The 15,468-nt window shown below is 41.8% G+C and overlaps 1 protein-coding gene and 1 pseudogene across 1 annotated transcript; one reads left to right on the plus strand and one right to left on the minus strand.

Annotated features, from left to right (window-relative positions):
* Positions 1-3,859: 3,859 nt before the first annotated feature.
* LOC105881621 (olfactory receptor 8G1) lies at positions 3,860-4,831 on the minus strand. The gene has a single exon (XM_012783308.2). It carries the CDS (start codon positions 4,793-4,795, stop codon positions 3,860-3,862), a length of 936 nt encoding a protein of 311 aa, XP_012638762.2. The 5' UTR covers positions 4,796-4,831.
* A 4,988-nt stretch (positions 4,832-9,819) lies between these two features.
* On the plus strand, positions 9,820-15,033 carry LOC105881592 (zinc finger and BTB domain-containing protein 46 pseudogene; annotated as a pseudogene).
* Positions 15,034-15,468: the final 435 nt, after the last annotated feature.

Consider the following 15,468-nt stretch of genomic DNA (forward strand, 5'->3'; position numbering starts at 1 on the left):
GGGTGCTGCTCATTGTCGCCGCGCTTTTTGGCTTCCCTTTCCGTAGGTTCTTCTCTGAGCTCCTAAGTGGGGAGTCCAGGGTGGAGACTCAGCCTCCCCGCCGTCCTCTGGGGACTGGACTCCTGGCGACAGTTGTCAACTGAACGGGAAGCCAGAGTCGTGACGTGGAAGTGATGGAAGGGACAGGAAGTGTGTGGCAGGGCAGTGGTGGTGTCTGGCCTTTGGGGCTGTTTGCACAATATTTTGTTCATTTTATGTTTTTTAAATTGAGTTTTGAGAAACTTTACATATTCTGAATGTAACACTTTAATGTATACATGACTTGCAAATATAGTCTGTGATTTATATTTTTGTTCTCTTAACAACGTCTTGTAAGAGCAAAAGTTTTTAATTTTAATGAAGTCTACATTATCAATTTGGGTGTTTTTTTGTGTTTTTTTTTTTAAATCACGTTTCTGAAGTCCTTTTTAAAAATGTTTACCTAACCCAAGGTAACAAAGTTTTTCATCTAGAAATTTATATTTTGAGTCTTATGATTAAGTCTTATGATTTATTTTGAATTAGGTTGCCGTGACTGTGTATGTTTGTGTGTGTGTGTGTGGTGTGAGGTGTGCATTAAAGGTTTTGTGGGGTTTATTTTGGCATGTTGATACCCAGCTCCATATGTTGAAACTGTTTTCTTTCTTCACTGAATCCCTTTATACTTTTATAAAAAAGGCTTGCTCGTTTATGTATGGATATAGTATATCACGCTACTAAAAAGTAGTGTTGTTAGTCCTCCATCTGTTTTTTTTTTTTCAAAGAGGTGGAATTTTTTTTTGTGTGTGTGTGTGTGTGTGTGTGTGTGTGTGTGTGTGTGGCTATTGTGGGCATTTGCATTTCCATAATTAATTCTGGAATCAGTTTGTGAATTTATTCTACAAAATTTATTCTGGGAGTTTGATTTGGATTATGTTAAATCTATTGATAATCTGGTGATATTAGACTCCAGATTAGATATCAGATATTAAGATATTAGATTAGATATTAGATATTAAGACTCTTGTATATATATATTTTGTTAAATACACATAATATAAACTTTACCATTTTTAAATGTATAGTTTACTGGCATTGAGTACATTTAAATTATTGTATAACCATTACCATAAGCCATTACCAAAACTCTTTTCACCTTGCAAAACTGAAACTTTGTTCCCATTATATAATTATGCCCCCTTGCTTCCTTCCCCCGCCCCTGGTAACCACCATTCTGCTTTTTGTCTCTATGAATTTGATTCCTCAAGATACCTTATATAAGTGGACTCTTACAGCATCTGACTTTTTGTGACTGATTTACTTCACTTAGCATAATGTCCTCAAGTTTCCTCCATGTTGTAACATGTTTCAAAATTTCCTTCTTTTTTAAGGCTGAGTCATTTTCCATTATATGTATGTGCAGGTTGAGTAAAAGCATTTAATATCCAAGCATTTTGGATATTAACACTCTTGTCTTCCAACTGATGAGCACAACATAACTCTTGATTCATTAACGTATTTTTAAATTTCTCTTAAAAATATCTTGTATATTGCAGTACCCAGGTCTTTATCATCTTCTATTAGATTTATTATTAAGTTTTATGCTTTCGATGCTACTTTTTAAATTTTAATTTTGATCATTGCTATTATATAGAAATACAATTATTGACTTTTTCATATTGATTTTATTTCTTGCAGCCTTGTGAAAGTCTCTTTTTAATTATAGTACTTTTTATTGCAAATTCTAAGGATTTTCTATAAAAGCAATCATATCTTCTTTCTTCCCACTTGGGAGGCCTCTTAACTTGACTTATTATAGTGGCTAGAACCTCCAGTAAAATGTTAAATAGACACGATGAGAATGGGCATCCTTTTGTTTCTGATATGGGGAGAAGAGCAATAGACCTTCTTCATTAAGTATGATGTTAGCTGTAGACCTTGCATAGATGAGCTGAGGCAGTTAACTTGTGTAACTTTGCTGACAGTGTTATCAGAGATGGATGCTGGATTGCATCAAATATGCTTTATTTCTTCAGTTGAGTGTACACTCACTGATTTAGTATGATAATATGGCAAATTACATAGCTTTAAAAAATAACCTTGAATATCGGAGATAAACTCCATTGGCTGCGGTGTTTTGTCATTTCTATATATTGTTTGATTTGATTTGCTTTAATTTTGTTCAGGATTTTTATATCTATATTCATGAGGAATGCCAATCTATAGTTTTCTTTTCTTTTAATATTTGTGCCTGGTTTTGTTTTCAAGGCAATGCTGACCCCACGGAATGTGTTGAGAAGTAGTTCATGGTTTTCAGTCTTCTGGAAGAGTTGTGTAGAATTGACATAATTTCTTCCTTCAGTGATTGGCAAAATTTACAAGTGAAGCTGTTGAGGCCTGGCTTCTTCCTTGCAGGGAGGGAAGTGACTTCATTAAATCAATTATTTTAAAAGATTCAAGCTATCTACTTTTACTTAAGCGAGCTTTGATAGTTTTTATCTATCGAAGAATTTATCTAATGAAGTCATAACATGTATTAACATAAATTTATCATATTTCTTTGTAATCCTTTTAAAGTCTATAGAATCTGTCGTGATACTAATTTTTTATTCTTAGCACTGGTAGTATGTCTTCTCTCTTCTTCAAATCCGAGAGGAGTTTATCAATTTTACTTATCTTCTCAAAGAATAAGCTTCTGAAATACTTGATTTTATCAATTTATTTACTTTTTGCTTATTAGTTGAATCATTTTTGTGCTTATCTTAATTATTTGCTTTCTTCTAGTTACATTGGGTTTAATTATCTTTTGCTAATTCCTTTAACACATTGATTGCCAGACTAGAAGAAAGAAAAATTTTCCTTGGGGCCATAGTGCTTTATGAGAACAAAATGATACTTTCTAATTTGTTATTTTTTATTGTTTTCTCTGTGTGAGTTATATGCAACACAATCCATGTTTTTAGAATTAAATTCTCAATATTAACTGTAACAATAAAGAACATCAACAAGTAAGATTTTCAGGAACCAACTGCAGGATTTTGCTTCATGAGGTCCTGGGCTCAAAACTAGCACAAGTTAAATACAACTCAGCAGTTAATGTGCTAATATGTAGGGTGATTTTATTGATTTGAGAGCTTTCTTCTTTTGGATTAGGTCATAAAATGTGAAATGTCCATCTTAGAATAAAAAGTTTAGTCTATTATATCTCAAACCAGAAGCAATGCAATTAATCAAGGTATGCACCTAAACTGTTGACACAGTTTTGCCATCTTAACAGTTGCTTGTTTATGCCAGCAGTAAAAGAAGCCTGGAGAGTAAGTGGCAATGAAATTGCAAAAGGTGTTGTCCACCATTGGTTGAAAATGAAATATTTTTCCTTGCAAGAAATGGTCCAAAGCCTGGAAGAAGTGGTAGTCAGTTATTGCAAAGTCTGGTGAATACGGTAGGTGACAGAGTTCCCAAGTCCAGCCTCTGGAGTTTCAGCAGCGTTGTTTGTGCAACAGACATGTGGTCAAGTATTGTCTTGCAAGAGGATTGACCTGTCTTTGTTGACCAATCTTGGCTGCTTAATCACAAGCCTCCTCATTATTTCACCCAGTTGGTTGCAGTAGACATCCACTGTAATGGATTGACGAGGTTCCATGAAGCTGTAGTGCATAATACTAGCACTGGAGCACCTAAAAGACACCATTAGCTTTTTTGGATGAATATTCTATTTTGGACTATGTTTCGACACATGAGGAAAAATGTTAACAGATGCAATAAAATGAAATACACCAATTTGTACAATGTATTAGTATAAGGCTTAGATCTAGTAAAAGTCCTCTTCACATTACTCTGGTCACAATAGTATGCTTTTCTTTAGCATTTTCTTCAAGGCAACATTGACATCTTTATTCCTAAGGCTATAAATCAGCGGGTTCAACATAGGCACAAAAATAGTATAAAACACAGAGGAGACTTTCCCTTGGTCCATGGAGCTGACTGATGATGGCTGAAGGTACATGAACGCTGCAGATCCAAAGAAGACAGCAACAGCCAAGATGTGGGAGCTGCACGTGCGGAAGGCTTTGCACCTGCCCTCCTTGGAGCGAATGTGGAGGATGCTGGCAGTGATGAAGATGTAGGAGGCAAGGATGGTCAGGCTGGGAAAGAGGATATTAATTCCACTTAATATTAGAATCAGTAATTCATTTACATAAGTACTAGAACAAGAGAGCTTTAAGATGGAAATAAGATCACAAAAATAATGATTGATCACATCAAATTTGCAGAATTGAACCCTAAACATGCAGCCTGTATGAGCTGATGCACAAACCAGGCCTACAATATACACCCCTAAAATCAGGGAAAAGCAGGTCTGATAGGACATGATGACATTGTAAAGCAAGGGGCTACAGATGGCAACATAGCGATCATAGGCCATTGCAGCCAACATATAACACTCTGCAATAGCAAAAACGAGGAAGAAATAGAGCTGAGTCATGCATTCAGGATAGGAGATGATGTTCTTGTCTGTCACAAAGTTCACCAGCATTTTGGGAGTAATGACAGTGGAATGGCAGAGGTCAATGAAGGACAAACTGCTGAGAAAATAGTACATAGGGGTGTGCAGGTGAGCACTGAGCCCAATCAATGTGATCATGCCCAGGTTCCCCATCACTGTGATCACATAGATTCCCAGGAAGAGGAGGAAGAGGGGCAGCTGGAGTTCTGGCTGCTCTGAGAGCCCAGCCAAGATGAACTCAGTCAGTGAGGAATGGTTTCCTGCTGCCATTTCTCTTGGCCAATTTCTGCAGGGAGAGAGAAAAAACATGGTCATTCGAGGAATTTCATTGCTTTTCTCCATTTAGAGAAGGGTACTCATACTGAGGATTAATGGTTTATGTATCCTCCTGGGTCTCTATTCGAATATTTTCCTGGATAAATTTATGTCTCAATTTAATAATTATTAACCTTTATTTTCAAATATAATACATGTATTCCATATAAAACATTTTTGCCATTTTTATCATCATTGAACACTTTCTGTGTCCCTTTATGTTGAACACTTTAATAATTTCAAGGCAGTATTTCTAAGCTGAGACTCACTAACATAAATATTTATAGAGCCAATGTAAATGAGTGAAACTGGCTGATGATGACTTGGAGAGAGCAAGACCTGCCTAAGGGCAGTAACCTTTACTCACCTGAAACTAATTTCTGGCAAGGGTGAACACAGATCTTATTGCTGTCAGACTTCTATTTTTTATGTAATTATCAGGAAATCTAGATTTGTACATAATATCTTCAGATTTTATTAAATGTTATTTACAAATGTTATTACTATGAAACAACATCTATAACAATTCTGGTGTAAATCTATGAGCTGTGGGTTGGCCCACAATTGCCTGGGCTACAAGGAACATCCTTTGCCCTCCCCTGAGTGAAGCAGAATGAGTAGTTTTTACAGGGACAGGCCATAAAGTCAAAGTGCCTGTGTTCACATTCTGACCCCATCATTTACTATCATACCTTAAACAAGTATTGTGTCTTGACTCCAAATCTGTAAAAGAGAAATACAAATGTTCTGTGATTAATAATAAAATTAACAGAGACTTATAAATCAGAAAGTGAGCAAGGTCATTATTGTTTTGTTATTCCCTATTATCATTCTATCAATTAGAACAGAAGCTGTGATTACACACTTAAATTACGGAAGTAAATCTTAATACCCCAATCTTCCTGTCTCCTCCTTTAACTTTTGTGAGTTAGAAGGAAGTGCAAAGAAGAGGCATACATTTAGGAAATGTGGAATTATCAATGCAATCCTGTATTCTGTTAAATTGTGATCAATTTACACATTGCATGCCCCAAAGTAAAATCCCAAATGGTTTAAATGTGAATTTTAAAGTATATGAAATATAGAAAATCTAAAAATGTATATGTTCTACAACAAAATAAACCTGAAATAAATCATAGATTTAAACAGAAATGCTAACCTATAAAATATCTGGAAGAAAACACTAAAGAAAATCTTTGACATTTTGGAGCAGTTTAAGATTTTTTAAAAAGGATACACACACACACACGCACACAAATAAAACCAAAAGAAACAAAAATCCTAAGCATAAAAATAGGTCATTTGTACCTCATCAAAATTAAAAAGTGTTTCTCAAAAGATGCCATTAAGAAAATGAGAAGGAAGCACAAGACAATACATATATTGACAGAGGGCATTTATTTAAAATATGTAAATAATTTTGTTAATGAGTAATATGAAGATAGGCAAATGTTAAAATGAACAGAATACCTGAAGAGATTCCTTACAAAAAAGACATGTAAATAGTTTATATGCATATGAAAATATCTTTAATGTCATTAGTCACCTAGGAAATGAAAATTAAAACCATAATGATATACTTCTACACACCTGTTCTGGAATGGGTTAGAAGAAGAAAAAAAACCCAAAAACCTCTGGCAATTCCAATTGTTGGTGACATGTAATTGGACTTGTACAAAACTTGTGGGAGGTATACAATTGTTCAACAGCTTTGTTAAACAGCTTATTAATATATTATATATTTAAACAGGTACTTGCCATGTAATCTAACTGTGCTGCTCAGTGTTTACCAAGGAAAAATGTAAACATTTGTCTACACTAAAACTTATACAAAAATATTTATGGCGGCTTTATTCATAATAGCCAAAAGCTGGAAAGAACCAAAATGTTCATCGGTGGATGAATAGATGAATGAATTATGCACATACATACATACAATGAAAGCCTATTCAATGTTTAAGAAAGAATAAATCACATATGCATGCAATAACACAAATCTCAAAAACATTTTTTGAACAGATTGCACCCAAATACCTTAAATATTTGGAAGTATTCAGCAGTGTAGTAATCTAGGCTTGTGGTTTTCTATGTGAGAATTTTAAGTAAGGGATTGAATTTATTTAATAGATATCACTGTTCATATTTTATCTTTCCTTACCTTTCCAAAGTTGAAATTTTAATACATTCACTCACTTTGCAAATTATGAAATTAATTGCATTTGGGGTTTGTTTTTGTAATGATTTCTTTAACATTTAAACAAAATTGTAGACTATGCAGTGATTTTTTTTTAATTCTAAAATCAGTGAATTGTGGTTCTTTATTTGATCAATCATTTTGGAATTTTTCCAATTGTATTAACCAACTTGAGTAAATTAACTTTTGGCTATGTTGATTTCATAAATGACACATTTATTTGCCACTGAAGTTATTACCAACAAATTATTTTACTCTTTATACTTTTTTTAGCATATTATGGGGGTACAAGTGTTAAGGTTACTTATATTGCCCATGCCCCTCTTCCCCCTCGAGTAAGAGCTTCAAGCATGTCCATCCCCCAAACGTTGCACATCTTACTTGTTGTGGTTGTATATATACTTTTCTTTTGTGTGATTTTCTTGGTTTTTTCCCTGAGGTCTTGAAGTAAAAGATTGAATCAGTAATTCAACTTGCATTCTTTTTAAATATGTACATCTCAGTTATAAATTTCCTTCTAAGCCCCAGTTTAGCTGCATTGCAGAAGTTTCGCTATATCAAACTTACAATCTTATTTAGCCCTAAAGGACTGCAACAACCAGGAAAATATACCCAGACACTGATCCACTTCCAGAGACACTAATGAGAATATTGCCTTAATGCTCTGAGGGTAAATGACACAAATTCATACTACCTCTTGTCCGTCATCACTGTCAGTCCTGTAATCCTCCCTCCTTTGCTACAGGAACATTTGGCTTCTTTTAGTTCCTGGAATGTGTCATATTCGCTCAGCTGCCTGTCTTTTTATTCACTGTTTCTTCTACAAGAGTTAGTCTTACCAACACCTTTATTTCTGCTGTGTGGTAAATATTTACTTCTTTTCAAATCTCACTTAAAATTGAAGTCATCCTGGAAACATTCTCCAATTTATTATAATCAATTGAATGTTTCTACTACCCACCAAAAAAACTCTAATTTCTAAACAGCACATTTGTAGACTGAGCTACAACATAAGCCAGTTGATGGACTAGACCTATTCTCTTCTGAATCCCCAGTAACTAGCAAAGTGTCTGGAGCATTGTAGGAGGTTTAAAAAAGTATTTTATGAATAATTGAATAAATCAAGATATTGAGGAATATTTCCCTGAATTTTTACAAAGATTACTTCCAGATACAATCTCCAATCACAAGTGTTGGATGAACACACTCACCATTCCATAAAAGCTTCAATACTCAATTTTGTTTGCAACTTGCTGTCTTTGACTTGGAGGAGAATGGTACTAATGCTAGTATTGGAGGTCACAGGTGCCCAGCATTCTGCAGTCTGTAGTGTTGAGAGGGCAAGGCCTAGCCCTTATCTCAGAGTCACTTTTGAAGCTGGTTTGCATAACAGATCAGGATTCCCAATTGTAAGCTTTCAGTTTGTGTTTCTCCAGCTTCAGGGTAGCAAACAGGCTCATTTTTCACAGTCACTTGAGCAGTTCAGATTGCTGTGCTATATAAAGGTTTTCCCTGGGTTTAGATATGCCAGGTACCAAATACCGTGGAGACAAATAGTCTCCAAGGGTTTTCATTTCTCAGGGATAACACTTTTGAAAAAAGAAGCAATTAGACTTGACATTTCCCAGTTGTCTAGTTTTCCTGCAGATGAATTTCCTATTAATTCTAAACTTGTTAGTTGGTAAAGATTTGTGCACAAGGATCACAAATTTTTTTTTTCTGTTGAAGCCTCTGACCCCAAGACCCGTGCCCTTACCCTGCCATCTCTGCACAGGATGTACCTGTGCTTGGGTCTGTTTTTTGTTTTGGGGTGAGTTGTTAGTAACTTTATTTTCTACTAATAAAAATCCATCCTAAGAATATGTCTTCTTCTATGTCTCCACTTCTTTAAAAAGAAATAGTAACAAAGACAAAAGCTTATCTTGATACAGGTTTGCAGGCAGTCAAATTTAGCTTTCAAGGATTTGAGATCCACCAAGAGCAGCTCTGCATGTGGCCTGAGAAGCCCTGCCCGGCGGCAGCACTGAAGACCGTCTTCACCTAGCTGGCCGGGGAGGGTATGAAGAGACGGAAGGACACAGGCCCCCACAGCCAGAGCACGTGCTCCCTCGAGAGCAGCCACTTCCCTGGAAGTGATGGCGGAAGAGTAGACATGGACTTTGGGCTCGCTGTTCTCTCCTTTCAGGAGCTCCAGGGCTCGCTGGTGGCATGGGGAGTCTGGAAGTGCAGCAGGTCTTCCAGCATCTTGGGGCAACCAAAATCACTACTTTCATAGACGTCCTGCTTGCTGGCCTCAGGTCCAAGGTTTGGGGCAGTCTGGTGTGCTGGGGGCACGGGGCCTGGCACAGGGCAGGGGGAGCTGCCTCCCGGGGCTCCCAGAGGCACTGCCAAGCCCTTTACCTTTGTTCTCCGCCAGGTCCTGGGACCTCTGATGTCACCAGGGTAGCCGACTGGGCCACAAGGAGGCCCAATACAGCAGCAAATGCTGGGGCTGGTGCAGTGCTTTCCCAGGAAATCAGATGTGGGCACTGGGGGACAAGTAGGCACCCTCCAGTTCGTGATCTTTCTGCTGTCATTGGAGCCACCTGGGCGGCTTCACTCTTTCATGTTGGCCACCTGGGCCTGAAGGCAGGTGGGTCGGCCAACGCCATAGCCCAGGACCAAAGTGCAGATGGGCTAGGACTGCCAGTCACAGTGCTGGTGCCCAGGATCTCCCTGCATGCAGGGAGTTAGGGGCCAAGGTGGGGAGAGGGGCAGCTTCCCAATCCCACCTCCAGCCCCCTCCATGCAGGCCCCACCTGGGCCCCTGGCCCCACCAGTGTGCAGAGGAGACCCTGGGTCACTGCCCTACAGAAGCCTGAAGAAGCCTCTCCCTGGATTTTCCATGATTTGGCGGCTAATGCAGCTGCTTCAGAGGGACACTTGGGAGGGCTGGGGGCAGGTTGGGGGTGCTCTGAATGGGCACCTACAGGCCCCACTGACACAGGAGGTGCTCTGCTATGTGGTCATGGATGGACAGGGAACGCATGGCTTCTTCGTTTCCAGTAACTGACTTGAATTTCCTCCCACCCCAGCCCTCTGGGGACAGAAAAACACCTCTGGGGCTCACACTCACACTTGGGGGCTGCAGCCACTCCCAGCCTGCCCATGTTCCTGCATGCTGCCTCCGTCTCCCCCAGTGCGTGCCCGATGATAGGTCCATCCAGCATCAATCGAGTTTCTTCTCATCTGTTATCTGAAGGTTATTTACAGAGGCAATTTTTTGTTGCACCACATGCTGTTAACGTGACTGAGCCATTGGGCTTTATTTGTGAAGTTTTAATTGCAATTGAGCCTGACTGTAACCCCCCTCCCACTAGAGAGCCTCACAGCTGAATAAGAACACCTCATTGCAGACAGGTCACTGAGGCTCCAGGACACATTATGGGACTTGGGTGGACAGGATGGGGCCAGCAGGCGAGAACTTCTCATAGAGCATGGAAGATCTATCCTGTGCAGCCGTTGTAGGGTTTTACTCCAGTATGAATTACCTGATGCCAAGTAAGGTGTGAACCACGGTAATAGGCTTTGCCACATTCTTAACATTTGTAGGGTAATCTTCCATCTTGAAGAAAAACTTTCCAGTAAAGAATGTGGCAAAAGCTTTAACCAAAAGTCACAGCTTAAACAGCAGAAAATTTATACTGAGTAGAAATCCTACAAATGTAAAGAATGTGGAAAACCTTTACTCAGTTTTCAATCCTTAGACAACATGAGATAATTCATACTGGAGAAAAACTCCACAAATGCAATGAATGTGGCAAAGCTTTCAACTGTAGTTCACACCTTATTTGACATCAAAGAATTCATACTGGAGAAAAACCCTACAAATGTGAAGAATGTGGCATATCCTTTTCCCAGTAAGGAAACCTTATAAAACATCAAAGAATTCATACTGGAGAGAAACTCTACAAATGTAAAGAACGTGGCATATTCTTTGCTTAATTTTCAAGCCTGAGACAACATCAGAGAATTCATACTGGACAGAAACCCTATAAATGTGAAGAATGTGGCAAAGCCCGCAACAGAAATTCAAACCTTACTGAACACCAGAGCATTCATACTGGAGAGAAAGGCTACAGATGTGAAGAATGTGGCCAAGGCTCTTACCATATTTCACAACTTACTCAAGATCAGAGAATTCATACTGGAGAGAAAACCTGCAATTGTGAAGAATGTGGCAAAGCCTTCAGGTGGCTGTTGTTATTATCAGCATCAGGTGATGACTGCCCCTTTGAGTCTGTACTTTCACAATTTGAAATGCCAGAATGACAAGTTCTATTAGTCTTCATTTTTCAAAACATCAGCAGCACAGTTGTTGGAATTGATCGAATTCACCAAGATAGGTGTTTTCTCATTAGGCATAAAATTTGAGTCTGAACTTAAAATGTTGTCATTTTGCTCCCAGAGGCACTGGGCGTCTCATAAGTATAGCTGATTCAAGGCAACATAGTTCAGCACATCCAAACAATATAGAAAAGGTGATGACATTTTGTGCTAAATTTATACATAACCCTACCAGAGTTATGCTTGCCTTGAAGAGAGTATAACAAGGTTTTACTAGGCATTTCATGCATTTTAATGGCATTTTAAAAATTAGTTATTCACTTATGGGCTACTTCCAGAACTGTAAGAGAATAAAGCAGTTAAAGTCGAGTTTCCTTGCCAAGAAAAAGGAAAAGACTACTTTGTTTTGGCATACATGTGAGCTGTTTCTCACTGAGTTCGTTCTGCTTGGCATCCTTCTCTGCCACCTTCTCAGTTTTCAGGCTCGATCCCTGGCTCTGATCTTCAATACCCTACCGAATGTCTGGGGACACCAGTGGCACTGTGATGAGGTGCTGCAGCTGATCCTGACCCACAGGGAGCCAGAGCACCACCTTCTCTTATGCTGGACCTATGCAAGACACCTACCAGCTTTGGTGAAGAGGTTAGGGATTCTAACTGCCCACACATGAAGAGGCTGGAGTGAGTGATCATTGGTTATCTGGAGGTTTATGATGGACCAGAGGAGGAGGCTAGATTGAATATATTGGAAAACTGTAAGACTTCTCATGCAGCATACTTGGCCCAGGTATAGCAATGAGCAGCGAGAGAATGAATTGATTATTTCTTGTCTGAGATGTTTATATGAAGATAAACAAAAAGAACACGTCCATATTGGGGAAATGAAGCAGACTTCACAGATTACAGAAGAGAATATTCAGCATCCCTGAACACCTTACCCCACATACATTCATACATTGTAACAGTACATCATGTTACTGTTATAACGTCTTATGTCCAGAGGAAAAATGGTATCATACAGATTTGCTCTTACTTGGGAGTAGGCTATTCAAAAGTATAGTACTCTTCTGTACAAAGAAAAAAGTCACATAACATTTAATAAGATGCATTTAATACCTTGGCTCCATGGTAACCAAATATCTCAGTCCAGTACTTTCTATTATGCACAATACCCTGACTTCAGTTGAAAGTGATCCAAATCCTAGCATGTCCATATCAACAGAGTCAACAACTATGTTATAAAACAAAAGGTTTCTCGCAATAATAAAAAGAAAGCCGGTTTTTGTCAAAGGCTTACGCAAATACCTTAGCACTATTTCCATCCACATCAGCTTCCATTCCGGCCTCAAAGGAGTAGCTCTCCACCAACAGGATTCTTGTTCATCTCTCCCATCGCTGGAGCGGAGCTGCCCAGGAGTCCTCCTGCCCCCAGCACTCTATGGGGTGACATGACTTCAGGGGGAGTCTTTTCTGGAACATATATTTGAGTGGTTTTGGTAGCCAAAGTGGTCTGTGAACACCTGTTTCATAAGTGATTCTATTTGAAACTGAAGTGTCCTGAGATTAGTGAGTGTAAGTAAAGCAGACACGGGGAACCTGTAGAGAAACCAGAAGTGGCATTTGGAGAAAACAACAGAGCTGGCGTCGCTTTGAGATGGTGCTTGTGTAACTTTCGAGCAGACTGATACCAGTGTGGCCCCAGAATCCCACCTGCCTCCTGCGTCACAGCTCGTTTACAGGACGGAGGATGAACACAGAACATAAAACACAAACGCAGAATACAAAGAAAACGCAGACACACATACAGACAGTTGACTCGAGTAATAAAATACCGAGTCCATTTTATTTTTATACTTCAAATGATTAAAGTTAGTTTCCTGTACATAACCGCCCAGGCTTGGCAGCGATAGCCATAAATTCCGGAAAGTGTAGCCTTAGGGAAGCAGATATCCCCTGACTTAGAATTTCAAGGTGGTTGCTCTAGGCACTAGGCATAGATAAAGGACCCAGATTAGCAAGGAATGGCAAGGTGAGACACAAGGGGAATTTTTTATCCCTAGCTTCTTTTAGGGTGACCCCCTAAGATCTTCAGTTGAACCCTGTGCATGGCTTAGGTCGCCCCTCCCTTGAGGGGTCTTACCCATCATTGACTAACCAGCCTTCTTATGGGGTGTACGCAGCAATCACAGGAACAATATGTTTATCGTGTGGCCTCCAGACCCCCAATGCTGTGGGCCGGCCACTCTTGCTACTGGCAGCTCAGGTCCTTTGTTATGCCTCTAGGCAACACCTTTGTTTATCACAGGGAGTCTGTCCGGAACACATTACTTTCAAACACTCTGGGCAGAACACGTACATTACTAACTTTAATTCTTAAACTAGGAAATATATGTCAGTCCCCTACACCCGGGTCTCCCTGGCTGGCAGCACCCTGTCTTACCGTGATTTGACATCTGAGTCCCTTGGTGACCTGGGGCTCCTTTCTGCAAGGGCTGCCTCCTCACCTTGAGTGCGCCAAGTGCCCTGTGGTCCTGCAGCAGCACAGAGTCTGCAGAAGAGGCAGCACCAAGACTTCCACATGAACAACAGGAAAACATGGAAATGACGTCCCGCTATCGGCACCTGCTTCAGGAGCTCAACGAGCAGAGCCAGCACTGTGTCCTGTGCCACGTCTGCGTGGTCTTGGAGAGCAAGGTCTTCAAGGTGCACAAGAATGTCCTGCTCCGGAGCAGCCGCTACTTCAAGATGGTCTGCCAGGTGCAGAAGACTTCCGACCAGGCAGGCCACGGTCACCCACTTGGACATCGTCACGGCCCAGGGCTTCAAGGCCATCATCGACTTCATGTACTCCACCCACCTGGCCCTCACCAGCAGAAACGTCATCGAAGTGATGTCCGCCGCTAGCTTCCGCCGATGACGGACATCGCTCAGGTGTGCCACTACTCTATCAAGGCCGCACTGGACATCAGCATCAAGTTCCATGTCTCCGAGGAGCTTGCAGAGTTGGAGATGGGGCCCCCCATGGAGCAGCAGCAGGGAAGCGCTGATCTCCGACATAATGGCCGGAAAGAGCATCTCCCCCTGGTTGGCTCTGAAACAAGTCCCTCCAATTCCTCCGCAGACCCGGAGACTCGGCCATCACCAGCTGCCACGAAGGAGGGAGCAGCTACGGGAAGGCGGGTCAAGAGCCCAAGGCCTACGGCCGGGACGATGTTTCTTGGTGGTCACTGTGGCCGGGAGACTTGGGCTACCGGCCTTTGCGCGTCAAGGAAGAGCAGATTTCGCCGTCTCCCTACAGGGGCAGCGAGCCACCTTCTGCCAAGGACAGTGCAGTGCAGAACTCCTTCTCCGAGCAGGGTGCTGGAGAATCGGAAAAACAAAGAGACCAGCAGGTGGAGGAGGACAGCTGGGCCAGCTCCACAGGGTGCCCCTTCCTCTAGCTTCGGGGTGGCCCTTCGGCAGGTGAGAGTCAAGTGCGGACCCGGCTGTCACGGAAGCCAGCAGCTTGGACAGCCGCGGGCCTCCTGGGAGGGGGGGAAGCCAGCTACCTGCCCCCACCCCCACCCCCACCCCCGCCAAGGACAACGCGCTGCACCCGGCCACCACCGTGGCGCTTTGCTTTGGCCTGCTTTGGTCGCTGAGAGCGGCGCGCCTCAGGCAGCAAAGAGACTGAGGTCGGGGCGGGGCCGTCCCCGCAGGCGGGTGGGCTGTGGGCAGCAGCACCTCTGACCTCCGGGTTTCGGGCGTGGTGAGGCCGCGTCACAGCCCGGACGGGCCTCTCGGGCCACGCGGGGCCTGCGGGCTCTGGCTGTACGGAGCGAGGGGGCGCGATGTGGTTGTCAGGGCGATGGGAAGGGGACAGCGAGTGCTTGCTGGAGCGTTTCATACTCGCATTTGAGGCGTCTCAACCCCAAACCCACCTGGCTCGACTGTGCTGCACGCGGGCGTACACAAACCTGGACCTCACGTCGCGCTGGGCCGCGGAGCGCCGGAGCGGGGTCTGTGCGCGCGGGGCGCGGGCTCCTCTGCCGCCGCCGCGTCCTGCCTTCGGGCCACGGCGCCTTCCGCGCGGGGACCGCGGGACAGCCGCGCAAGCAGAGGTCGGTGC

The sequence above is a fragment of the Microcebus murinus genome, chromosome 4 (assembly GCF_040939455.1).
Source record: "Microcebus murinus isolate Inina chromosome 4, M.murinus_Inina_mat1.0, whole genome shotgun sequence".
Taxonomy (NCBI): Eukaryota; Metazoa; Chordata; class Mammalia; order Primates; family Cheirogaleidae; genus Microcebus; species Microcebus murinus.

Excerpts from the sequence above, each read along its gene's own strand:
- LOC105881621 (XM_012783308.2), bottom strand. The coding sequence starts at position 4,795 with ATGGCAGCAGGAAACCATTCCTCACTGACTGAGTTCATCTTGGCTGGG.